This window comes from Mustelus asterias, chromosome 7 (assembly GCF_964213995.1).
Source record: "Mustelus asterias chromosome 7, sMusAst1.hap1.1, whole genome shotgun sequence".
In the NCBI taxonomy this organism is placed as follows: domain Eukaryota; kingdom Metazoa; phylum Chordata; class Chondrichthyes; order Carcharhiniformes; family Triakidae; genus Mustelus; species Mustelus asterias.
In genome coordinates this window covers 71,214,524-71,241,880 of record NC_135807.1, presented here as the reverse complement: position 1 = coordinate 71,241,880, position 27,357 = coordinate 71,214,524, and the positions used below count along the sequence as shown (strand labels likewise).

The 27,357-nt window shown below is 43.3% G+C and overlaps 1 protein-coding gene across 1 annotated transcript in view; it reads right to left on the bottom strand.

Annotated features, from left to right (window-relative positions):
- The window catches only part of LOC144495777 (clavesin-1-like), a 102,518-nt gene that overhangs the window by 58,473 nt on the left and 16,688 nt on the right, over positions 1–27,357 (bottom strand). The window contains exon 3 of the mRNA XM_078216252.1: positions 12,478–12,652. Within this exon, the coding sequence (XP_078072378.1) occupies positions 12,478–12,652 (175 nt within the window). The remainder of the gene's footprint in view (positions 1–12,477; positions 12,653–27,357) is intronic.

The following is a 27,357-nucleotide window of genomic DNA, read 5'->3' as shown; positions in this document are numbered from 1 at the left end:
ATTCACCAAACTTTGTGACTCCACAGTTAACTTCATGAAACTCCATTTGCCACATATTTGCTCACTTGTCTATACTGTGGCTTTCCATATTCTTCCTTACTGCTTGCAATTTCCCTAATTTGGTATCTTCAACATTTTTTAATATACTCCCTATGCCTATACCTACATCATTTATGCATCTGGAGAATAAGGGACATCCCTTGGGCATGCAACATGTCACCTTGATGGAAGAGCACCCATATTCCTAATCTGCTTTCCATTATTCAGCTTTTACTCCAGCTACATTACTACACTTTAAATGGATTTGCAATAAAAAGGTGGGAGACAAGTTTTCAAAAAAAAAATCAAAATGCTAAACATGAACAAAAAGTAATGGTGGAATCAAAATGTAGAAAAATGAACAGAAGGATGCACTTTTTTACGACTCCAGTTTTCAAGTGCCTGATTGACCTTCCGTTCAGTGCCAGTTTTATCGGAACATCCAACTCTGCCAGTAGATTCCCAGTGAGGAGCAATGGGAAATGGCAGCTGATAGCTACTTACATTGAAACTGCTACGGCACGGCACGGTAGCACAGTGGTTAGCACTGCTGCTTCACAGCTCCAGGGTCCCGGGTTCGATTCCCGGCTCGGGTCACTGTCTGTGTGGAGTTTGCACATTCTCCTCGTGTCTGCGTGGGTTTCCTCCGGGTGCTCTGGTTTCCTCCCACAGTCCAAAGATGTGCGGGTTAGGTTGATTGGCCAGGTTAAAAAAATTGCCTCTTAGAGTCCTGGGATGCGTAGGTAAGAGGGATTAGTGGGTAAAATATGTGGGGGTAGTGCCTGGGTGGGATTGTGGTCGGTGCAGACTCGATGGGCCGAATGGTCTCCTTCTGCACTGTAGGGTTTCTATTCTATTCTACTTTTGAGTGGAATTTTCCCAGGCAAAGGGAGGTAGGTTTGGGGTTATGTGGGGAGCTAAGGCCCCTGAAAGTGATTTCAGATCAGGATCCCAATATCATCCCAACCTCTTCCGAGTTTCACCAGAGTGGGGTAGCATAGCAGCAGGGAATCCCGTGCAGCTGTTGAGTAGGAAATTTAAATATTCAAATGGGTCATTAAGTTCTGTGCCGTTTTAACACTCAGTTAAGGATTTAGCAGTCAGGGCACCTGTTTCCTAACACGTCTGCAACTTATCAGGGTCTCTGAAAGCTTTTCCAGCTGGGAAGACTCCGATCAGTTATACTGAAGAGCTTCAGCCTTGGCCAGGTGAGAGATCACTGTTCAAAGAAATGTTTTTTCCAAAAGAGTGCAATTACTGCTCAGCAGGTGATTGCCAACTTCTTTAAGGGAATTGGAAGGGGAATTACCTCCCGCACTCCCTAAAACCTGCCTGCCCTTGCCTGGGAAAATTCCACAGTTTATTTCTGGTATTCCTATAATTCCCTCATCCTCCTTTGCAAATACAAAGGCAAAATTCTTGCTAAGCTTCTCCGTAATTATTTCTTTTTCCACACTGCCTGTGTTGGTGGTCTTTCTTCCTTCCCGCTGGATCTTGTTGTCCATTCCGTCTGCCCTGTGGAAGGAGGAGGGCAGTTGATGGTGTTGCTCTTGATGTTGGTGGAGATGTTGCTTCTCCTCTTGTCCCCCATCAGACATGCAAAGTAGAACGGATAAACTGCTCCCATGATGTGCTGCAGGCTGAAGTGCAAAGTAAGTTAAGTGCCTGCCAAGATGTTGTCGGTAAAGAAAGCTGTACAGGCAGCGGATCAGATCCCAAGTGTCCTGGAACAAATTCTCCTTTCCAGAGTGTATGTAATTCCAGTAGACAGCACACCTTGCAGCTGCACTCATTCCATCTCCGGGCACCTCATATCCCATCTGAACAGCCAGCACTTACACTCGCCTTTATCCTATTGCCACACCCATGCCTCACAGTCACACTCCACAGAAGTTTCCTTTCCCTCCTCTCCACACAAGCCATTTTTAACACACACATCTGTGTTCTCTCCTTGAAAACAGCACAAAACTTAGCAAAAGGCACGAACCTGGGGGTGACAGTGACCTCCAGTGATGAACCTTATCAACCTGCTCCACCCAGAAGAATGTCTTGTTCCCAGAGGCTGCAGATGTCAGCAATAACCTGCCATGACAGACTGAGTCTCCAAAGGCACTGGTGTTCAGACATGTAGAGGGAGCTGGTCCTCTGTGTTGGGATCTCACTTCCTTTCAGTTGGATCTCTGTGTCCATCCCCTCCACCTTGTGGAGGGCATTTATCTGCGGAGGAGGCTGCTGATGCCGCTGCTGATATTGTTCCTGCTGCTGCTGGAGTAGCTGGTGGTGGGGTGACCTCTGCAGAGATGGAAGTCAGAGGGACAGAGGCTGCCCCACATGGTACTGAAGTCTGGGATGGGCAGCGGAAAATGGCTATTGTTTCAGGTGAAGTGACTTCCAAAAAGCTGACAATAAATTGTCCAGCAGTGATTGCACTCTCTGAGTGAAGAAGTGCTTTGAACAACAGCCTCTCACTTGGCCATGCCTTAAGATCTTGAGTATAATTGGTCAAAGACGTCTCAGCTTGCCAGTCTCACTGGAGAAGTTCTTGCTTCAGTTACACTGACGAGATGCTGACAAGTTAGAAAACATGTACCCTGGCCGTTAAATCCAGAATTGAATGTTAAAACAGTACTTAATTGGCTTTTTAGATACATTAATTGGTTTCCCGACAGATCCAAGGGGTCTCAGAAATAGCCCCAGTGAAACCCAGCAGAGGGTTGATTAATGGGGGTCTTGACTTGAAGTCACTTTTTGGGGATTTAACTCTCGTTTGCCCCAAAAGCTGCCTCTCCTTGCCTTGGAAATGCCACCCTTTAGTTCTGGTAATCCTACAATTTCTTTATTCTCATTTGTAAATAGAATCAAAATACTTGCTCCCTATGGGCTTGGTGCCATAATTTGGTTTATAATGATGCTGTGAAGCATCTTGGGTGTTTCATTATATTAAAGGCACTGTATGAATATATGTAGTTGTTGATGTTTGACTATTTGCTTGATGTGCTTATGTCATTAATTTAGAATCATAGAATCCCTACAGTACAGAAGAAGGCCATTTGGCCCATTGAGCCTGCATTGACAACAAACCACGTATTACTCTGCTAATCCCCCTGGCATTATGGGGCAATTTAGCATGGCCGATCATCCTATCCTGCACATCTTTGGACTGTGGGAGGAAATCCCCACAGACACAGGAACATGCAAACTCCACACAGACAGTGACCTGAGATTGGAATTGAACCTGGGCCCCTGGGGTTGTTAGACAGCAGTGCTAACCACTGTACCACTGTGCTGCCCTCAAAATGTACAGGTAAACTTTCGAAGTAAACACTGGATATTCATGAATGCCATTTATTGGCCACAGTGATCTGCACACCCAACTCTCTGGTCAAGCACTGCTCAAATGGTGGTGTTTTTAACAGCTCTCCTTTATTGTTCTGCATTTTGTGCACTTTTTAATGTACTTTCCTCCTTTTGGCCTTTCTACCGGGTTTCATCTATATTTTATAAGACAATTGTCGATTCAGAACATCAACTCTATATTTTTATTAATCTTTTTATATCCTTAACATGTTTTATTCCATAGAAGACATTCTTATGGCCCCAGTAGCACAGGTACCACTGCTTACTCATAGCTTAGCCTTATTGCTTTCACTCTTCACTTACCCAGATATTTATCCAGCTTGATTTTTTTTACACAACTTAATGAATACACAACAAGCTAATTTTGTCTATTTAGTCATTGGCTACTTTTAGGAAAAATTGGTAGGTCAAATTATTCAAAATTTAAAGTTTATTCATTAGTATCACAGGTAGGCTTACTTTAACACTGCAATGAAGTTACTGTGAAAATCTCCTAGTCGCTACACTCCGGCACCTGTTTGGGTACACTGAGGGAGAATTTAGCATGGCCAATTCACCTAACCAGCACGTCTTTCAAACCGTGGGAGGAAATCGGAGCACCCGGAGAAAACCCACACAGACACGAGGCGAATATGCAGACTCCACACAGACAGTGACCCAAGCTGGAATCGAACTCGGATTCCCTGGCACTGTGAGTTGGCAGCGCTAATCACTGTGCCTCTGTGCCACCCACCTCTGTGTGCTGATCTTCACATTAAAGTGAGTATGAAGTGGTATTCAATTTATACTTTAATGCGCTTTTGCACTAAAATTATAGAATGGAGGAAAGTAGAACCCTTTATCTTAAAGCTTGTTAATATAGCACTTATGTTCCTAGGCATTGCATAACATCAGTCAAATAATCTGCTTACTCTACAGCCCATACATCACCTCGGTTCTTGTTAAACTCCTTTTGCTTTCTGTGCCGTAATAAATTGACTAAAAGATTCTCACGTTCATTTTCAAATTTCTCCACGACAATCTTGATTTCATCTCTATGATTTTTTTCAGCAATATGTACCTGTGTGCAGATTTGCTCCTTTGGGTGTGGAACGACTGCTTGCTCCCTGCTTCCTCCACTTCATAATTTATTTAAGTACTATGGCCCTGTCCGAAACATTTCAGCTTTATATCTCTCTCGCTGCCTACAAAAGCTATTTCCTTGACAATGTTTCAACAAGATTAAACATCTGAAATATGGACAGTCTGTCTTCTACTTATTGACTTGCGTGTATTCAGCTTTTCCTGTTGTCTAACAATATTCTTGCTTGCTACCCCTTAGATGTCCTCCTTTGCGTGTTTTTTGGTTTATCAAACACTTTAAAGTTTCAGTTTAGGTGAGAAGCAAAACATGAATGCAAACAGTGGTTGTTAGAAGCTCCCTTGAGCATTTTGACTCCAATAGACTCCAAGAGATGTTCTTAACAGTTGATGGCATAATTTAACACATTTACATAGCAGATGGATATGTTTCTAACACCTTTAACAGTTTCACTGTAAGTGTAATATTCTACTGAGTGGTTGTGAATTGATACATAATTAATAGTACTCATGTTTTCCAAAAATACTCATGACCTTTTAAGTTTATTTCAGGATTTTCAGCATGAGTTTTTAAATAATGAGATAAAATGGAGTTGACTGGGCCTTTTCTAATGAGATTTAATGCCACTTTACGATAAAAATCAAGTACAATACAAAGCCATTCTATCCATTGAACCTGATCCTTCCGGCACAGGGATCCAATATTGGTCCCCATGCCACACCTGGCCTCCAGTCCAGAATTTACTTGACTTGTGGAACAAAACCTTTTAATAATTTTCTCCTGAACAGAGACATTGAGGCGAATTTTCCCATTCCACCCGCTACGGGAATCGGAGCGGGCGAGGGGCGGACCATGGAAAGCTCTGTTGACCTCGGGCAAGATTTTCCAGTTTCGGGGTGAGTGCGGCCGGAAAGTCCCACCCATTGAATTAGTGAGGTGAGTCCTGGTCAGTCTGGAACAAGTCACCAGTAAAAACAGCTAACCTTCCTGTAGAGTTACAGGAATTCAAAGACAAAAATCAAAATGGGACAGAATTTCCGCACTGCCCTTGCATGGAAATAATCAACTAACTAGGTCATGCCCAGTAATGAAGCTCACCAGGTTTCCCTTAAACTTTGTTCAGTATGTGGCAAAAATAATTTCGCAATATCTAAGAAAACTAAGGTGGCTGCTGCAAGTCACCAGATCACATTGTTTCAAGGACAAACTCATTGTTTTCTCCGTTTCTGGAATGTCACATCTTGTTATGCCAAGAGAGCTGCTAATAGACTCACATCACACCTGTTCAGACCAATTTCAAAGAGAACTACAGGAATGTAATTTGCATTTGATAAGCCAACCTTGCTAGCAGAGTCAGTGAGACAATGGCTTCCCAAACACCAGACCCTCAACACAGTTGGCACCCTTTTCAAAAACTAATGACTGAGACATTATCAGTCCTGAAAGCAGAGACAATTCCAGACATTGCATAAACATCCTTTTTGAAGATATTGTGGAGAAGGAAGGTCACAAGCCTCCAGCCTTTTGGACAGTTTAACATTGCATCTTTAGCCTTTGTAGTCAGACTGCTGTTTTAACATCAACTGGGCAGAACTCCAGCAGCTAGACTGGGTAAGCAGTTTCAACTCCATGAAGCTTGCTCAATTCTAAAAGCATCTGATCAACATTTGCCAAGTTGTTGAAACACAGAATGCAGCTGTAGAGTTCATTTCCAGGCTTTTAGTATCGTTCAACCATCCAGGAACTCATTGGAATAGAATCCCAGCATGAAGGAAACATCCCCTGACTCTGGCACTCTCTATTCCTCTCACCCTTTTACTGTGTGAATGTGAGGGGTGAAAAGTGACAAAGATGCCTTTTTTCCTCAGGTTTTAAATGTGTAAAATAAATGAACCTTAAACCCAAACTCAAGTTTGCAGTGGATTGTTAGTAAAATTGTCTCACAAAAGCCGAGGGATTGGGAAAACACACCACTGCCTATTGTTTTAAAAACTAATTTAAAGCACCTTCTGCTTCTGGACAGGTGGTAAGAGGTCCGTAAAACTACATCAAAATGTATTTATGTACCACCATAAATGTGATAAAATATCCCAAGGCACTTCACAAGAGCAATATAAAACAACATTTGATACCAATCCGCACGGGTGATATTGAGTCCAACGACCAAAAGCTTGGGCGGTAGGGAGGTAGATTTTAATAAATATCTTAAAGGAGGTAGCGCTGAGGCAGCTGAAGGAATGACCACTGATAGTGGTGCAATTAAAATTGGAAATGTTAGAAGCTAGAGTTGAATAAGCAGACATGTCTAAGGATTGTGTTGCTGGAGGAGATTACAGAGATGGAGGAGGGCAAGACCATAGAAGCATTTGAAAACAAGGATGGGAATTTTAAAAATCAAAGCATTTCTAGCCAGGAGCCAACATCGGTCAGTGAACTGAGGAATGATGGGTGAACAGGACCTTGTACGTAACGATGCGAGCTGCAGAGCTCAATATCATCCAAAAGATAGAGGTCGGAATTTTCCCATCCCGCCCGCCATGGGAATTGTAGCGGGCAGGACACAGACCATGCAAAGGACCTCGGGTCGGATTTTCCAGTCTAGGGTCGGGCGCAGCCAGAAAATCCCACCCAGAATGTAGGATGTCAGCCGGAAGTGCAATGGAATAGTCATGACTCGAGATAATAAAGACATGAGCAGCAGATGACCTGAGGCAGCACCACAGTAAGGCGACATTATAGGGGTAGAAATAGGCGGTGTAGGTGTTGGAACGGATGTGGATAGAAGCTCATCTTGGACTCAGATATGACACCAAATTTGCAGACAATCAGTTTCAGCCTCAAACAGTTCCCAGTGAGAGTGACAGAGTCAGTGGGCAGAATTTTACGAGAAAAATTCTAAGTGTCCAGCTGGCATGAAAATGGGAGAGTTGCGGATCTGTTTCTTGGGTGAGTTTTTACTCCCAATGTTATGCACAAAGTGCTTGAAAAAATGGGCTAGACTGTTTCTAGCGACTGGAGGCAGTGGGCGGGGCTTAACTTGCCAGCCAGCCTGATCAGGCAGCAGAGGGAGCTATTGTGCATGTGCAATTCCAACAGCAGAGGCCCGACAGCTCTCTCTTTCACTGCTCACTGTCAGGCCTCTGTAGCCAGCCTCAAGCCTATTCCCCCCCAACAATTGCAGGGGCCCACGGCTGATCGCAAGCCTCACACCACCCAAAAATATAGCCCCCACCACCCAGACCGATCATGCCGCCCCACCAATTGCAGGCAGAGTGGCAGTGCCCCCCCCTCCCTTCCTGACCGAACACAGGCAGAGTGACAGCAGGCCCCCCTCCCCCATCCCCCCAACCAATCGCAGGCAGAATGCACGGTGGAACACCTCCCTGCCGACTAATTGCAAGCAGAGTGCGCTGTGGGCTCCCCTCTCTCCCCCCACCAATCACAGGCACAGTATGCAGCGCCCCACCCCCCGATTGGGCTGCCCTGGTCTGGCCCCCACCATGCCCTGCCCCCTTCAGGCCCCACCCCATAGGACCCTCCCCCTTCAGGCCCTGCCAAGTGCCAAGGTGCCAGGCTGGCAATGCCAGGGTGCCAGGCTGGCAGTGCCCAAGGGACATCCCCCTCGACCTCTCCTGGGGGGCTCAATGGCCTCCGGTTCTACCGGCGAGGGTAACACAATGGTTCCCCATTCATGTGGAGCAGGTGTTTTCCTCACCGGAAAGAACCTCCCATGACAAGGCCGCAAAGGCAAGTGAGCCCAGACGATTGAATGCCAGGTTCACTAAAACAGATGGAAATGACGTTTACCATAAATTTGAATAATACATTCAGCCTCTCACCGGAAATGGGCAAGAGGCTGACCATGCCGGAAATCCGGTGCTGGTAAGATCGAGAGATCCGAGAAATCGCCCATCGATGGGCCGGTGAGTTGGTAAAATCGCGGCCAGTGAATAGGGAGAGACATTCGTAGTGCGGATCAAGACAATATTTAAGTAGAAGGAAATTCTGCCCATCCGATACATGATTTTGTACAATCGAATAATTAAGAGTGGGTGGAGGAGTTGGAAGTGTGTTTTTTATTTGTTCATGTCACTGTCTGGGTCAGCATTTATTATCCTTCCTAATTGCCCTTGAACTGAGTGGCTTCTGAGGCAAGCCCATTTCAGAGGGGATTTAAGAGTCAACCACATTGCTGTGGATCTGGAGTCGTATATAGGGTGAGGATGATAAGGATGACATTAATGAACCAGATGGGTTTTTGCAACAATCAACAATGGTTTCATGGTCATCATTCGACTTTCAAAACCAGATTTCATTCAAATTTCACCCTCTGTCATGGTGAAATTTGAGCATTACCCTGGCTCTCTGGATTACTATTCCAGCTGAATGTTGTAACGTACACATGAACACTGTGCTTTCAGATGCTATTGCTGAAGGGCACCATATAGCTGAGATCAGAAGAACAGGAGAAATAGGAACAGGAGTAGACCATACGGCTCGCGAAGCTTGCTACAAGATTCAGTGTAACCAGTCTTCACCTTCACTTTCCCACACATCTTGCATATCCCTTGATTTACTAAGAGACCAAAATCTGTTTATCCCAGCCTTAAATATATTCAACGGGACTATCTACGACCCACGGTGATAGAAAATTCCACAGATTCACAACCCGTTGAGTGAAAAACTTTCTCCTCATCTCAGTCCTAAATGATCAGCCCCTTATTCTAAAACTATGTGCACACCTGTCCTAGATTCCCCAACCAGGGAAAACAATCAGCCATAACGTCGTTATTCCCCAGTCGTGATTTTGGTGTTAACGCCAAAGATGCGCTGGGGAATTCCTCTCAGGAAGTTCTCACGTAAGGCTTTGCCCAGCAATTGTCCAGAGGGGTTAACTTCCCCTGTGATTGCGCTGGGCTAGGAACCATCCAACAAAGCAATTTAGATCACTAACTTCGGACGGTTCTGTCAGTTTTATCCTGATCGTTACTCTGAAAGAGGTAAAAGGAAGAAAAGCAATTCTAACTTCAGAGTAACTATTTTAAAGCCTCAGACCAAACCCCACATAGGACAGTCCCCGTACATCACCCACCCCCCTCCCCAAGGAAAACCCCACACGACTCACACCCATGGGTCCCCCAGGTGACACCCCAACACCTCCACCAAGCAAGCAGCTCTCCCGGCCTGGCCCAACAGCCACCGGACATCCTCTTTCCCCCCAAGGCCCGAACCCAAGCTTCCTGGTCCTGTCTGTCTCCGAACCCTCCCCTCCTGTCCAAATTCCCCTCCTCCCCAACCATGTCATCTGGGTCCAGGTCTGGATCTGACTGTGATTCCTCAACTGCCCCCACCCCACCCCCCCATCCCATACCAGGCCCAATTCGACTCCCTTCCAGTACGTGGTCCGACCCCGACTTGCCCCCGCTCCCAGCATCCAACTCCAACATCCTCCCCTGGGTCGGAGTCCGACCTACTCCCCCACCTCCCCCCCCCCACCTTGGGAACCCCCCATCTCCCCCAGTTTGTCTCTGCCCCCCAGTCCAACTCTGTCCCCTTCTCTGGCATGCCCCTACTGCCATAAAAGGGGCACGTCTTTCCTCTCTGCACTCTACTTACTCCACACCGATTTTGCCGGGGGCGTGCTTTGCTGTTCATGTCTCATCCAGCCTGAGTTAGGAAGGTTGGGCGAGACAGGAGCTTTGGAATTTCAATTATGGTAATTCCCACCATTGTGGGCTATCTGCCGGCGATTGCCACTTCGAGTAAGTTGTGGGGCAATATCTCAGTATCTACCCTGTCAAACCACTTCATTATTTTGAATGCTTCAAGGAGATCTCCTCTCATTTTTTCAAAATCCAGAGAATATACACTCAATTTCCTCAGTGTTTCATGACTGGACAACCTTTTCATCCAAGAGAGCAATCTAGTGAACCTTCACTGCACTTCCTCCAACTCAAGTATATCCTTCCTTAAATAAGGAGACCAACATTGCACACAAAATTCCAGGCATGGCTTCACCAAAGCTCTGCACAATTTCAGCACGACTTCTTTATTCTTGTACTCCAATTGCTTCGCCATAAAGCCAACATGCCGTTTGCTTTCTCAATTTATTACAAACCACAACGCAATCAGAGTCAACATGGTTGTGTACAAGTGAAAGTGTATTTGACTCATTTATTATAGTTCTTTGTAACAAGCAAGTTGGAAAAGGGGAACCTATAGATGTGGGAAACAGCCCTAAGTGGCCAATTATTGGCCAGTTAAAGACCTCACTGCGGCAAGGGAGGGCTCCCATCTGAGGCCTTGCCTGCCCCAGCATAAAATCGCTCCGTGATCAGAGTGGGCAGGAACCCAGAGGGAACCACATTCCTTCAATTTCATGCTCCCCCCCTAACTAAAGACCCATTGGTGAGGGAGAGTAGAATTCTGGTCTTTAGTTTTAATGCATTACTTACAAGATTCCTAACTACTTGGTTGTTTAGAGGGATAAAATCTTGGAAACTCACCAACCAATCATCACCTTCAACAACTAGTCACCTGGGAAGGGGCAGCGACGGACCCTTCAGACAGACCAGAGGCAATGGTGCAAAAGCGGAAGGGGTACCACTGCAAGTGATACTCTGGCTATTATTACATAGTTAAGTATGGATCCAGTAAAGTGCAAATTAATGTCAATTTTGCAAAATTACTTCTCCCGTGGCAGCTTCACTCAGCAGAAATCCAAATCAGAGGATCAAATGCAAAGGATATCAAACCCAATTTCAAATTTTTCAAATGTCCAGCTACTGAAAATGTGCTGGTTGCAAAATCAGGAGCTCGAAAAGAGAGACAAGTGCCGGAATCGGGTCGGGCGGGGCTCGCAGAATGGAATTTTCCTTTGGCCTCGGGTGGGATTTTACGAACCTCGCTCAAGCAAGGTCATAAAACACCCAGCCAAGATCTTATGCTCAATTATCTGACCCGTCATTTTATTACGTGTCAAAACTGTTGCCTTGAAATTATTATCCAATTTTCTTTAATATTCTACAAAGACTCATTCTCTACATCTTCTGGAAGTCCAATGAGAAACGATCTCTAATAAGTAGCTATCACCCTCTTCTCAAAACAAACAAATTTCTCTTGGTGAGAACCTTTCAGCCAGTACCTGATTTTTTGAAGATTATCTTCCACAATATCTACCAACTAATGATCCCACTATGAAACATATAATTCCCCTCCCTCCCCTTTACTGTTTGCTTCCTCTGGAATAGCCTTGTTCCTTTTCGATGACCTCAATTGTCTTGTATTCCTGAATACAAGAAAAAGCTTCTGACTGATAGGCAATCTTTTGCTCACATCTCGCCTCCAAACTCTGTTATTCAACCTTTCTTTATATCAAACCTATGATGGCCAGTGCACCTCTAAACCTTTCTCTCTTGTTCCTCAGGTGTCAGCTATCTTACATTCTTGATCTGTTGAAAGGAGGCATGTTACACAGTCTCTTATTCTAACATTTTCATGTATCACAAAATGTAGAATTGTTTACCTCTACAAATCTCTCCTTCTTGCTAAGTCATGAGGCTTTTATAGTTCAAGCACCTAATTCTTCATTCCTGACTTGCTTCACCTCTTTTTCTTTTGGTGGTCCTCTATGCCATGAGCTTAGATTTTCATTTTGATTTTCAATTAAAATACATGATTTGAATACACCTTAACTTTATTTCTCTATTTTATCTTGTATCCCTTGTTATCTATCCTTGTATCTCTCTGGCTCCAAATAACCTGACTTCTGATTCCTTTCCTTCTTTCTCTATTGAGAAGTGCCCGGCTTCTGCAAAGGTTTTCAGGAACCTACATGCTGTTGCTTTGCGTTACTTACATAATGAGTCAATGTGTTATGCATTCTTTTTTTTAAAGTCCTAGAGTTAACAAGGTCCAAAATATTGGAAAATTTCACTCTAAATCAGAAAAGAAAGAATTAATTATGCAAAATGTTTTAATTATTAAAAAGAATTACTGACCTGCAAGCCCTCTATGGCTAGTCTCAGTATGGTGGGAGTCAGTTTAGAGGCTTGTTTAAATGTGAAATTACTCCAGTCTATAATTAGCATAAATCCATTTATTTGTAACTCTTGGTCTTCAATAAGGATTTCCAGGGACAGAAGAATAGCTCGGAGAATGTCCACAAAGGTATTCCTAAAAGAGCAAGGCATACAACACCAAAGGGATTAGAATTCTTAACCAGTCTGTGAAGCCAGAAATAATCCATTGATACCTGATTTGGAAACAATATTGCAGCATTGTGCTCCATCTGGGTTTTATTGTTGAAAACGTGAACTTAATTAAGGGCTCATTTGCTTCTTACATATGATTTAGATCGTACTGTACTCCAAACTAGCCAGGTACTATAATCTGAACCTGATCCCCACAACTTTCCAATCATTTTTATCTTGTTCTCTTGTATAACATGATCCTGAAAATATCATCCGATAAAACAGAATTTCCATTTCTTTTACCATCATGTGATGACAAGTGCACTGAATATTGTAAAATGCTGAATACTAAGTAGACCCAGAAGCCTTCGAGAAAACCAACTGTCGGCACATTATTGTGTTAATAGAAAGCAGTTTTAGGGGACTGTAATTTGAATGCAAACTTGCCCAAACCAAGTTTAGGTGAGACTGATCAACTCAAGGAGGTCATTTTAACTACACATCAGTCGCAGGATAATTTCAGCCGGTGCAAAACAGAATGTGAAAAATAATTTTTAAAGTCAATCTTTAGTCTTCTAGAGCTAATATTAAACTTAAACAGTGTTCAGTGTGATGACGATGCCACATTGGCAGATAACAACCCAACTACATAAATCTCAGCCAACCCCAGAATATCTTTAATATCATGTTTTACGTATTAGCAGCTCCTTGTAAAAGATCCTTTCATTCTGAGTCACTCCTGCCAAACTCTGCATTTAGAATTGAACAGTCAAGAGGGAAATTTATAGATGTTCATGTGCGGTAGAGTTCAGCCTGCAGCCAAGTAACATAAATAAAGTCCTGCCAGAATAATGATCCTTTATCAACTGGTCATGGCTGTGGTAAAATGTAGGATGAATATTTAATCAGTGAAAGAGGTATAATTCTAACGTGCAGTTCCAGATTCCCTGCCTCAATGGATTACTGTACAAGTATGACAGGTTGGTTTTACATGTGAGCCAGATTGTGATCTGCACAATCCTACACCTCCAATCCTAAACTGTAATGAAAGATCATGGATAAGATTTTATCCCATACAAAACACTTGGGGCCCAGTTTTACCATCGCGCTCCGCCCATTTTTGGGTGCAAAAATTTGGTAAAGTCGGGCGTGAGGTGAGTAGCGTGATCCGCGCCCGCCTCCGCACCGCTTCCCCCGTAACCAAGACCTGAAAATGGTCGCGATTGGGACCACGCCTGAAATGGGCACAATGGCCATTTAAATGCATTTAAATTGACTCAATGGGCTGCATGCCCAACTTTACCAGCACTTCCCCCTTTACCACTGCATTCACCCATCCAGAATCGGCGCAAAATGGACTCGCTGATATTTTTGCAGGCAGAATGCGTATGGGGGCGCCTCAGAACGGGTCTAAAAGTCAGATCTGAAACACTCCATGTTAAAGTCCGTCCAGCACTTAGAATCAAAATGGTAAAATAGGGCCCTTAGAATTAAAATTAAACTCTGCATTCTTTACAAACTTTTTATTACAGGGACCCTGCTAGGGGTCAAAAAGGCTGACCTGGACCTGGATTCCTGAGGTTTCAGCAATCATGATAGTGGAGAGGTTTCCTAGGAAATCTACTCACAAGCCTTTTGCTCTTACCTGGAGGTCCTGCTATGCTTAGGGACTGCAGGGAGATCATCTTTCCCAAGGGCAGGAGGAAAAGGACAGCCTCTCCAAGCAAGCAGGAATGCATAGAACAGGCCAAGGAAATCAACTGGAGTGAGGTCACTTCAACTTGGAGAGTGTGAACCAAGATGATCCAAGGTTTCAGCAGGGTAAGCAACGTGAATGGCAGAATATGTTCAGGTGCCAAGTCGCACACTCTGACCTTCCCAGCACACTCCTGCTCAGCACACCACAGGTCCGACCATCACCAGCTCCACCCATTTTACTCCCTCTCCAGGAACCTCCTCACATTCTTAACTCAGCAGTCAACACTCACAGATTCTATATGTCCTCTCGCACACATGCTTCACATGACCACTGGCAATGCATACCAATTGGTCCACTGGGAGGAAGACCTTGTTCCAGGAAGTTGTAGTTTTCAGCAAAGGCCAGGATGGAAATCTGAACCTCCTGAGGCATTGTTGCTCAGACATGTCAAGAGAGCTGATCTCTGGATCTACTACTATATGTATTGCAATTTGTTGTTTCTTCCATTCTGCAAGCTATTTTATTTGCCTCCACCAAACTCTCAGTCAATGTATTCCAGACCCCACCACTTCCTGCGTGAAAAAGATTTTCTTCATGTTTCTTTTGCCAATTACAGTAAATCTGTGCCTTTTGTTCTCAATTCTTTCATGAGAGGGAACAGTTTTTTCCCCCTATCTACTCTGTCCAGACCCATCATAATAGCTCGATCAAATCTCTTCTCAATCTTCTCTTCTCCAAGGTAAATGGCCCAACTTCTCCAATCTACACACATAGAACTGAAGTTTCACATGCCTGGAACCTTTCACCTGAATCTTTTCTGAAGATGTTTGTTTTCATAAGGGATTAAATACTTGAAGAAAATATTTGTTTTTATTAAGGGATTTAAATGCATTGAATTTTTTTATGACTGTGAAGTTTTTTTTTGAACAATGAAATCTGTAATACAACTTTGTTATTTCATCTCACCCTGATGTCTGAAGTCTACCCATGATGGATACTGGGTGAGTTGGCACAGAGGAGATCGATGGTAGGTGGGGATTATGGTTTGGCATGAGTTGATGCTATGTTGGCATGGGCCCATAGAGGGCCATGGGGTGGGTGGAGCATGAGGCTGCATAGGGGTGAAGGCTGGAGGGCTGTTTATTTTTTGTTTTCTTGCTTCTCTTGCTTTTATTGTAAGTGAGGCAGAATTCCAGAGCTCCAAGGCAGGCCTTCTAACCAGCCAAGACTGATGTCCAGCAGCCCTTGTGTGTGTCTCCGCACTGTTTCTCAGGGCACCAGATCAGACTCCAGTTAACAACCACTGCCCCAGAGCAAATGTCCAAAGATCTGGGTCACCTTCTCCCAGATCCGACTTGCAGAGTTGGGAAAAGGAGACTCAAGAGCAAACATTTGGCCCTAAGTAAGTTGTTCCATTGCTTGCTGTCACTTTTTCTCACGGTGGGACACCACATTTAGCAGCCTGGCAGCAAACCGATTAATTTATAAGAAAGTCCCATATTTATTGCTAAATGAATGAAAATAATCAACATCACAATATTGATGTAAATATCCCACAGGGAAATGACATCACAATTAAAATGACAAATAATCTATAACATACTATTGGGTAAGCTTTCCTCTGAGCGATTTTGGATTGTGCTGATGGTGTTTTGCACAAGCCAGTGATTAACTTTCTTCAATAGTGAATTGTTGGCTTTGTTAGCGTAAAATCATGTCTATTCATTTAACACCTATTTAAAATAAATGGGTGTCAACTGCATTAAAACTTTACAAAAAGGGATTTTCTGGGAATATGTTAATTCAATGCAATAAACAAGGCTGAGTCATTTGCAATCACCTTTAGCCCGAATTGCCCAGTGGATGATCCATCTTGGCCTCCTCCTGGTCACCACCATCATAGATGCCAGTCTTCAGCCAATTCACTTCACTTCATGTGAAATCAAGAAATGGTAAAAGTACTAGATGCAGTAAAGCCTCGGGTGTCTGATAATATCCCACATGTAGTACTGAAGACTTCTGCTCCAGAACTGGCCATTCCCCTAGCCAAATTTTCTCAGTACAGCTACACACAAACATTTACAACAATATGGAAAATTGGCCATTTATGTCTTGTCCACAAAACGCAGGGCAAATCCAATCTGGCCAAATGCCTGCCCATCAGTCTACTTTCAATCCTCAGTAAAATGATAAAGGGTATCAACAACAGGGCTAACAAGTGGCATCTGCATAGTAACAACCTCACTACCAATGTTCACTTTGGGTTCCACCAGGGCCACTCAGCTCCAGGCCTCATAACAGCCCTCAAAGGTGAACAAAAGAGCTGAATTCTAGACTTGAGGTAAAATTTCCTGCCCTTGACATCAGGGCAGCATTTGACTGAGTATAGCATCAAGAAACGTTAGCAAAATTGAAGGCAAGGATTAATCAGAAGGGAAGATTTCCAGCGTTTAGAGTCATAGCTGGCACAAAGGAACATGGCTCCAATTATCTCAGTCCCAGGACATCACAGTTGGAGTTCCTCGGTGCAGTATTCTATGCCCGACCATCTTCAGCTGCATCATCAATGGCTTTCCCTCCACCATAAAGTGGGGCTTTTTGCTGGTGATTGCACTGAATGGTGCCATTTGCAACCCCTCAGATATTGAAGCAGTCTGTGTCCAAATGCAGCAAGACCTGGACAACATCCAGGCTTCTGTTGATAAGTGGCAAGTAACATTCACACCAAACAAGTACCAGGCAATGACCATCAACTACAAGAGAGAATCTAACCAACTCCCCTTGACATTCAACAGCATTACCTTCTATGAATCCCCTACCATCAACATCCTAGGGGTTACCATTGATCAAAAATATAACTGGGCCAGATCTATAAATACTGTAGCAACGAGAGTAGGTCAGAGGCTGGGAATGTTGTGGAGAGTGATTCAACAGACTACCCTCAAATGGATGAGTGTAACAACACTCAAGAAGCTCAACACCATCCAAGACAAAGCAGCCCAATTTTTGGCACTCTATCCACCACCTTAAACATACTCTCACTTTACCACCAGCGCACAATGGCAGCAGTATGGGCCATTTATAAGATGCACCATCTTAACTTGGATTTATATCACTATTCCTTCACTGTCGCTGGCTCAAAATCCTGGAACTCCCTCTCTGACAGTACTACAGGTGTACCAACACAAGATGGACAATTAGGGCAATTAGGAATGGACATTAAATGCTTATCTTGCCAGCAATTGTCACATCCCTTGAATTAATTTTAAGAAGTAACCTAACAGAATTGTTTCAATGTTTGAAACAATTGAATATATTAAGTTAAATATATTTATGACCTCAGGGTGCTTCAAAGTGCTTTAGAGACTGAGTTAATTTTGAAGTATAGTCATTGTTGCTATGCAGTCATAATACACGATGTCATGAACTAGGAGATGAGTTTGTGTCCAAATCCTTCATTGACTAACATCCCATCATAACTCTACTGCTGGAGAGAGGTAGCAAATATAAAGGCATGTGATTCCTCACAAGAAGGAACAACAAACAACATTCAAGCGCTACTTTAACACAGCCAATGGCTTTTATCCTAGAAGTGGTGGCAGAGATATTAGTTGCATTTGCTGTGATCTTCTAAAATTCCCTAGAATAGGTTTCAACAGATTGGAAAATTATAAATGTGACACTTTTATTCAAGAAAAGAGGGAGACAGAAAGCAAGAAATTAGGGGTCAGTCAGCCTAACATCCGCCCAAAGGAAAATGCTAGAATCCATTATTAAGGAGGAAATAGCAGGACATTTAGAAAATCACAATGAAATCAGACAGCGAAAGGGAAATTATGTCTGGCTAATTTATTAGAGTTCTTTGAAGAATTAACAAAGTAGATAAAGGGGAACCTGTAGATGTGGTGCACTTGGATTTCCAAAAGGTGTTCAATGAAGTAATTCATCAAAAGCTACTTTACAAAATATGAGCTCATGGTGGAGGGGGTAACATACTGGCATGGGAGAGGACTGACTAGGTAACAGGAAGCAGCGAACAGGCATAAATGGGTAACTTTTGGGTTGGTGGGCTGTAACTAATGGAGTGTCACAGGGGTCAGTGCTGGGGCCTCAACTATTTGCAATCTATGTCAATGACTTAGATGAAGACAGCAAATCTATGGAACACATCGAATCTCTACAGTGTAGAAGGAGGCCATTTGGCCCATCGAGCCTGCATCAACTCTCTGACAGAGCATCTTACCACACCCCTGCACCATCCCTGTACCCCATGGATCTACCATGGCTAATGCACTTAACCTACATACCTTGGGACACCAAGGGGCAATTTAGCATGGCCAATCCACCTGAACTGCACGTCTTTGGACTGTGGGAGGAAATTGGAGAACCTGGAGGAAACCCACGCAGACATGGGGAGAACATGCAAACTCCACACAGTCACCCTAGGCTAGATTCGAGCTCGGGTCCCTGGCGCTGTGGGGTAGCAGTGCTAACCACTATACCACAGCGCTGCCCATTTTTCTAATTATTAAAACATTTTTGAAAGAGGCCATCCAGCCCATCGGGTTTGCACTGACTCTCTGAACGAGCATCCCACCCAGTTTCTCCCCTTGTAACCTTGCACATTTACTATGGCTAATCCACCTAACCTGCACATATTTGGACTGTGGGAGGAAACTGAAGCACCCGGTGCAAACTCCATACAGACAGACACCCAAGTCCAGAATCGAGGCGCTGTGAGGCAGCAGCGTTAAAAGTTTGTAAAGTTTATTTATTAGCGTCACAAGTAGGCTTACATTAACACTGCAATGAAGTTACTGTGAAAATCCCCTGGTAGCCACACTCCGGCGCGTGTTCGGGTACACTGAGGGAGAATTTAGCATGGCTAATGCACCTAACCAGCACATCTTTCGGACTGTGGGAGGAAACCGGAGCACCCGGAGGAATCCATGCAGACATGCGGAGAATGTGCAAACTCCACACAGACAGTGACCCAAGCCGGGAATCGGACCCGGGTCCCTGGCGCTATGAGGCAGTAGCGCTAATCACTGTGCCACACTTATACCCTTATGTATGGTAGCTAATTTTGTTGGTGATACCAAGATAGACAGGAAAGTATTATCAGGAGCACATTAAGAAACATATTTTCATCATGACAGAGAACCTTCCACCAAGGCGAAACTAGTGGGACTGCCCGAAAATTGCTCCGGAACATAGCACTTCCCATTTTTCTGGAGCAGGAATGGAGTAGGGTGCAATTTGTAGATGCAACTGGCCCTTTAAATCATCAGCTGCCTCCACTGATGTGGGATTTTTGTAGTTCTTGAGTGTGAAACACGAAGTGTACCGATTAAATGTGGTAAGAGCATGACCTGAACTTTGTGGATTCATTTGGATAGCTAGTGGCACAGTATCCAATTTGGACCTGGTCCCTAGATACTTGTGGGGGAAGGTAATGTGTCCTTTAGTAGAGGTAAGATATCCTTTGGTATAGGGCTGGTGTCCTTTGGGGGAGGTAAGGTGCCCTTTGGGATTGTTAAAAGTGGGCATAAATATGTGTAAAAAGTGAACAAACGCATTATTCTCAAGATCAAGAGAACTGTCAATAACCTATCAAAATCAAATTTCAAAACTGACTGAAGCACCTGTTAAGAGGACCTATCAAAAATGTCAAGCGAAGTGTCAAAGGGTGCTGGGAAGCTGTCAAGGCATTTAAAAGTCCCGCCTTTTGAATCTTTGTTAAAAAATCTGGACTGTTAAAAAACATTGTTTGTCATTCTGTCTGTTGGCATCAGCCTGAGGATTTTCAACAATGGATTAGTGCAGCATGACTGATTTCACATCCATCACATTAGCGTGCCTGCTATTTCACAGTTTGATTGACAGATAAAAATGGTTAAGGACAATTTGAGATGGAATTATGAAGTCCAATGCTTGAAGCTATGAAGAATTGTGCCCTTGAATGACATGTTTGTTATGAGGCTTTTATTAAATTAAGAAATGTAAACATAGTAAAGGAGTTTTTATGAATCTGTGTTTTTTCCAATATAATGAGGTCTACAATTGACACTTAGGACTTAAAACTTTATTTTATCTCATCCTTGCATGGGTCCTGAGGTCTGCTTACTGTGAATATTGGGTGAGTCAACATGGTACCTGGATAGGTGCCACAGAGAACTGCGCATGCGCAAGAGCACCTTCTGCTGCCACAGCAGACTTGCTGCTGATTTTAGCCCTGCCTCTTCCCCTACAGGGGAGGAATGGTTTAGCCCATTTTTTTCATACACCAAGTGCATAAAATTCTGGATTTGAACTCGCCCAAAAAAAGGGTGAGAAACTCTCCCGTTTTTCCGCCTGCCCTGGACTTACAATTTTTTTTGGTAAGATCGTCCCCTCTTTAGCCCATCAGTTTGGTCAAGACTGGAAGCCAGATCCCAGAGATGAAATGGTAATATACTGAGCTACCGCACTGCTCAATTCCTGAGCAAAGTGTTTGAGAATAAAAGATTTACTTCAAAGACTATTGCCTAAACTTTATATGGAGAGCTATGTATTAGTTCCAGTAATTTTTAAATCACAAACAAATAATCTGTGCACCAACGATGCTGCACAAACTGGATTACTGGGAATTCACCATTTAAATAGTTTACACTTCATAAAACTGCATTAGATTTCTGTTGAAAAGAAAGAAATTGCCGTATGCTGCAGTGATTTTTTTAATGCTTGCAATTACCATTAAAATATCCATTTTATATCATAACCTCTTGGCAATAAAATAGAAAATGATAACTTCATATCCAAATGAACATAAAGTCCTTCCTGATCGTTTTCCTTTTCTACTGGCACTTTGTGTTAAGTGCTGTTCTAAAAACATACCCAGATAGCGGGTGCACATGGGTATTATTCAGGGTTAGTGCATCGCTAAAGAGGTATTAACATGTAGAGGCACAGAAAAAGCATGCAATGAATGACAACAAAGACAGTCTGGCCTTAAATCACTGAGCTGGAAGAGACGCAGCTGTTCCTTCTGGAGAACATGAGGGGGGACATGGGGGGAGGGGGGAACATGATCCAAACTTTTAAAGTCATGAAAAGAACCTGGAGGCATGGCTACAGATTCAGGAGTAAATATATCTCAGTTTGCAGAAACTCTGATGACTCATTTCAAAAAGAAGTGAAGAGATCAGTGATTCAGCAGTGAACAGAGGTATGAATTTGACATTACAGCAGGTGGAAATGAAAATGAGAGAGTTCTGTGAAGAGTGTAAGCCTGACAGCTCGAATGGCTATTTTGCAGATGATGGGCTTGGGATGGGGGGGGAAACGATGAGTGGTTGAATTGAGGAACAGGCTTCTTCTTGAGGCTACTAACCTTTTCCGTCTGAGTTGCTGACATCCTGCACGGTCTGGTAAAGATGGGAGAAAGTGATATGAGTGTGCTGGACTGGTGTTTAAGTATGGCACTGGGACCTTTGAATCTGCCGTATGAGGACTGGTGGACAAATCAGCTGCCAGCCCTCCAGGAAATTTGGAGGGGAACTCGTTTTTGCATAATTAATGAGCTACCAAGTGTAGAATCTGGCGTGGGATCTTGCTATTCTGATTGGCGGGACAGACACCACTGGAGCAACTCGCCACTGCAATATCTCGACAGCTGCAATAGTGTGAGTGAAATGTCAATAATAATGGAAAAAGACACATCAACAACATTCTAATGCTTTTTACAAAAAAAGTCAATAACACTGTCAATTTTTTTTAAGATAAAAACAAGCTATTTAATTACCATTAAAATGGATTTTATCAATCAAGGTCCAGAGTCACACATGAATCTTTAAAAAGCCACAGGCATTTCCAGAGTTTCCAGGTTGCCGACCCCTATCCTAAACCTTTCCTGTACCTAAATCTACTGGTTCAACCAGTTGCAAGATTAAGGGCGGGATTTTCTGCCCCCTCACCCTGTGTTTCTCGGCAGCGGGAGGCAGTCCGCTGTTAGTCAGTGGCAGGATCTTTTGGTCCCCCCACTGTCAATGGGATTTCCCATTGAATCCACCCCACATCGCTTGGAAACCCAAGGCATAAGGTTCATTATCAGAGGGACCGGAAGATCCTGCTGGCGGAAGGGCTGGAAAATCCTGCCCAATATGCAGTCATTTATTATAAACCTGATCTCCCATGGCATTACTCAGAGATAGTTTTATTCTGCAGCATGGTTGCAATATTTAATTATTAACTCGGCCAATGCCCTTAAGGCCATTGCTCAGATGCTTCTTGTGGATAGTGATACAACAGCCTGAAGCAGTTAGAGGTACATTTATGCTGCTTTGTCAATACCATTCATTACCTTTTGACTGGAAATGCAATATTCACCAGTGTAACGGATCAAGAGTCTGTGTCGTAATTTTACACCAATTAGTTAATAAGCACTTTTAATGCCACTTGAAATTTAATATCGATATTTGATATGTGAGTTTTCACATGCACGCAGAATATAGAATCATTACAAAGTTATGTGAGTATACTTATGCATAGACTAAAGACTACAATTGTACACTATTGTGTACAATTCTGGTCGCCACACTGCAGGAAGGATGTTGATGCTTTGCAAAGGGTGCAGAAGAGATTTACCAGAATGTTGCCTGGTTTGGATGATATGGACTATGAAGAAAGGTTGAACAAACTTGGATTGTTTTCATTGGAGCGTCGGAGGATGAGGGAGGAGCTGGTAGAGGTTTATAAGATTATGACAGGCTTGGATAGAGTGAATTGTCATAGTCTTTTTCCCAGGGTCGAAGGGTCAATTACTCGGGGGCATAGGTTGAGGGTGAGAAGAGGAAAAGTTTAAAAGAGGTGTAAGGGGCAAGTTTTTCACACAAAGAGTGGTGAATGCCTGGAACACACTGTCAGAGGAGGTGGTGGAAGCAGATTCTATAACAGCATTCAAGAGGCATCTGGATAGACACATGAATAGGCAGGGAATAGAAGGATATGGACCACGTAGAGGCAAGAAAGTATTAGATTAGAGAGGCATCTGTGTCGGCACAGACTTGGTGGACTGAAGGGCCTGTGCTGTACTGTTCTTTGTTCTTAAAGCTTGATCATGAGTTCTTATTGAATGCTAATTCTCAGTAATTCTTGTTTCAAATACTTTATTCCAACTTCAGTATCTTGGGTGCAATCTTACCTGCCGTTCAAGCCAGGCTCCCACTGCAGAGAGGTCAGAGAATTTGGTGGCTCGCCGTTCATTGCAGCGGGATAGGAAAATCTTGCCGGCGTGAATGGATCATAAGACATAGGAGCAGAATTAGGCCACTCGCCCCATCGAGTCTGCTCCGCCATTCATTCATGGCTGATATTTTTCTCATCCCCATTCTCCTGCCTTTTCCCCATAACCCCTGACCCCCTTATTAGTCAAGAACCTATCTATTTCTGTCTTAAAGATACTCAATGACCTGACCTCCACATAAACCTGCAGCAGAGTTCCACAGATTCACCACTCTCTGGTTGAAGAAATTCCTTCTCATCTCTGTTCTAAAGGATTGTCCCTTCAGCCTGAGGTTGTGCCCTCTGGTTCTAGTTTTTCCTACTAGTAGCAACATCCTCTCCACATCCACTCTATCCAGGCCTCACAGTATCCTGTAAGTTTCAATAAAATCCCCCTCATCCTTCTAAACTCCAACAGGTACAGACCCAGAGTCCTCAACTGTTCCTCATATGATAAGCTCTTCATTCCAGGGATCATTCTTGTGAACCTCCTCTGGACCCTTTCCAAAGCTAGCGCATCCTTCCTTAGATACGGGGCCCAAAACTGCTCACAATACTCCAAATGGGATCTGACCAGAGCCTTATACAGCCTCAGAAGTACGTCCCTGCTCTTGTATTCTGGCCCTCTTGACATGAATGCCTCCCTAACTACCAACGGAACCTGCATGTTAACCTTAAGAGAATCTTGAACAAGGATTTCCAAGTCCCTTTGTGCTTCTGATTTCCTAAGAATTTTCCCATTTAGAAAATAGTCTATGCCTCCATTTCTCCTTCCAAAGTGCATAACCTCACACTTTTCCACATTGTATTCCATCTGCCACTTCTTTGCCCACTCTCCTAACCTGTCCAAGTCCTTCTGCAGCCCCCCTGCTTCCTCAGTACTACCTGTCCCACTACATATCTTTGTATCTTCTGCAAACTTAGCAACAGTGCCTTCAGTTCCTTCTTCCAAATCGTTAATGTATATTGTGAAAAGTTGTGGTCCCAGCACTGACCCCTGAGGCACACCACTAGTCACTGGCTGCCATTCTGAAAAAGACCCCTTTATCCCCAGTCTGCCTCCGCCAATCAGCCAATCCTCTATCCATGCCAGGATCTTACCCTTAATACCATGGGCTCTTAACTTATTTAACAGTCTCCTATGCGGCACCTTGTCAAAGGCCTTCTGGAAATCTAAATATATCACGTCCACTGGTTTTCCTTTATCTAACTTGCTTGTTACCTCCTCAAAGAACTCTAATAGATTTGTCAGACATGACCTCTCCTTGCGAAGATGTGCTGACTCAGTCATGCACTTCCAAGTACTCCGCGATCTCATCTTTAATGATGGACTCTAAAATTTTGCCAATGAACGAAGTCAGGCTAACCGGCCTATAATTTCCCGTCTGCTGCCTTCCTCCCTTCTGAAACAGTGATGTTACATTCGCTACTTTCCAGTCCTCTGGGACCCTCCCTGCCTCCAGTGATTCCTGAAAGATCATCACCAATGCCTCCACAATTTCCTCAGCTATCTCTTTTAGAACCCTGGTCCAACCGATCCAGATGATTTATCCACCTTCAGACCTTTCAGTTTCCCCAGAACCTTCTTCTTAGTGATGGCCACTGCACTTACCTGTGCCCCCTCATTCTCCTGGAGCTCTGGCATCCCACTAGTGTCTTCCACTGTGAAGACTAATGCAACGTAACTATTCAGTTCCTCTGCCATTTCTTTGTTTCCTATTATTATTTCTCCAGCCTCATTTTCCAGTGGTCCAATGACTATTTTTGATCCTGGCCCTTGTTTCAACATTGTTTTCACTTTGGTGAGGCACACTTCTAGTTCACTCCATGTAAACAAAGAACCCTAGATTTATAATATTAACCTGAAGAATATTTTTGGTTCCTTCAGAAAGACAAACTAACTTAAAAGCCGTCTTATTTATGCTTTTTAGCTGTTTTATTGTAACTAGGTATCATATTTAGAAAGCTGTGCGACAAAGTTTTTAACTTTGTTCAGAACACCAAACGAACATGTCTCTAAAATTTACGAAACGTAATTATTTCCACCAGAAAACATGCAACTTTCAAGCATAATACATGCTAGAAACACAATTGATGTAATCCTAACCCATTTACACTGTAAGGTAAGAGTTGAAGTGAAACAATCTAAGGATACCCATATTGTCAATGTTTCTCTGGCCCTCCATGGCCACACTGCTGATGGGATCTGCACAACAATCACTGTAATGGTATGAACTTAGGATAATTGCTCATTAGTCTTGGATGAATGAAACATTAGGGGCAGAATTTTCCTAAAAAAAGGCAAAGTTCTGACTGAAAATCGCTGTGTTTCTCCAAACAGCCAGGATTCTCCTCCAGATCTTCTGACGTTAAAAAAGTAAAAGGGTGCGTTTTGCGCCATCATTCTTGAGGGGCAGGGCTTAAAGACACCAGCAAGGCAGGCTCCACAGAGATTATGGCGCCCGATCTCAAATTAAAGACACCCCTCCCCAGGGGAACAAAAGATCTCATTTCAGGGCGAACCGGCCCTGAAAATTCAAAGTCAGGAGTGGGTGAGGTTTAAATTACAATAGGTGATAACTACTGCTGAACAACCTCTCTGGTCCTGAAAAATGAATTTTAAAAAATGATGTTTCAGATTTTTATGTAAAAAATAAAACTTTTTAAAGTTGTATCTTTTTCTCTTTTAAGTCTCTCTTTTAATCCGATACATATGCCTCAATCCTTTCTTTGCTTCATGTACAATGATTTAAATGTAATTTATATTTCCTCTTTTTTACTTCCTGGTCTGGGTGTCTCAGTGGTTATTCTTCAGTCCTGCAGCGTGACCAGCTCACTTACACCACAGGCCCCTTGAAGCTGCACTGGATCGGATACTCAATGGTGAGAAATCCCAGCTGATAAACCAACAAAAATGACCACTGGTGCACGATGGCTAAAATCTTTCCTTTGCCACTCACAATAAATTCTGGGCCATTGTATAAATGAAGCCAGAATGTTAGATTCTGGTGTCAAATATCATCTGACACTGGAAAGTGAAAACTCTTATTTACCTCACTGTCATTTGTGTCTTAATACCCAGATGACATTTCCGATTATGGAAAAAAGTTTTGGCTTTGCATCATTGTTAAACAGCATGAATGTTCAATGGCCGTGCAGAGCACAAGTTGCTTTTCTTCATTTCCTTTACCACAACAAAATCCAGAAAAATATAATTTAGATATGCATTCCTACCAATACCTGAGACCAGAATTGCAATGAAGATAAAATACTGCAGATGCTGGAGATCTGAAATTAAAACCAAAAGTGCTGGAAAAACTCAACAGGTCCGGCAGCCTCTGTGGAGAGAGAAAGATGGATGCTTCCAGTCCAAAATCAGACAATTCTCACTTACAACAATTTTCAGCAGTATAGCTTTGGTGTTACTGCTGGTGATACTAGCAATGAACATTTATCATGTTCCTACAGCATTCCTTTCTGTTATTTTGACAAACGGGTAAGTTTGTTTAAGATTGTGTTAATGGCCTCAATTTAGTGGCCATGTTGGGCATGGGTGCAAATTCCATAATGACAGCTAAATCTCGCGAAAGGCCAAAAACGAGATTTGAGCCAGCATGATTTCCGAACGTGATCTTCCCAACCCCCCTCTGATGAAGTGATTAGATTATGCAAGCCTGATTAGCATATATTATAATGGATTCAAATATCATTAGCGGGCTCAATTGATT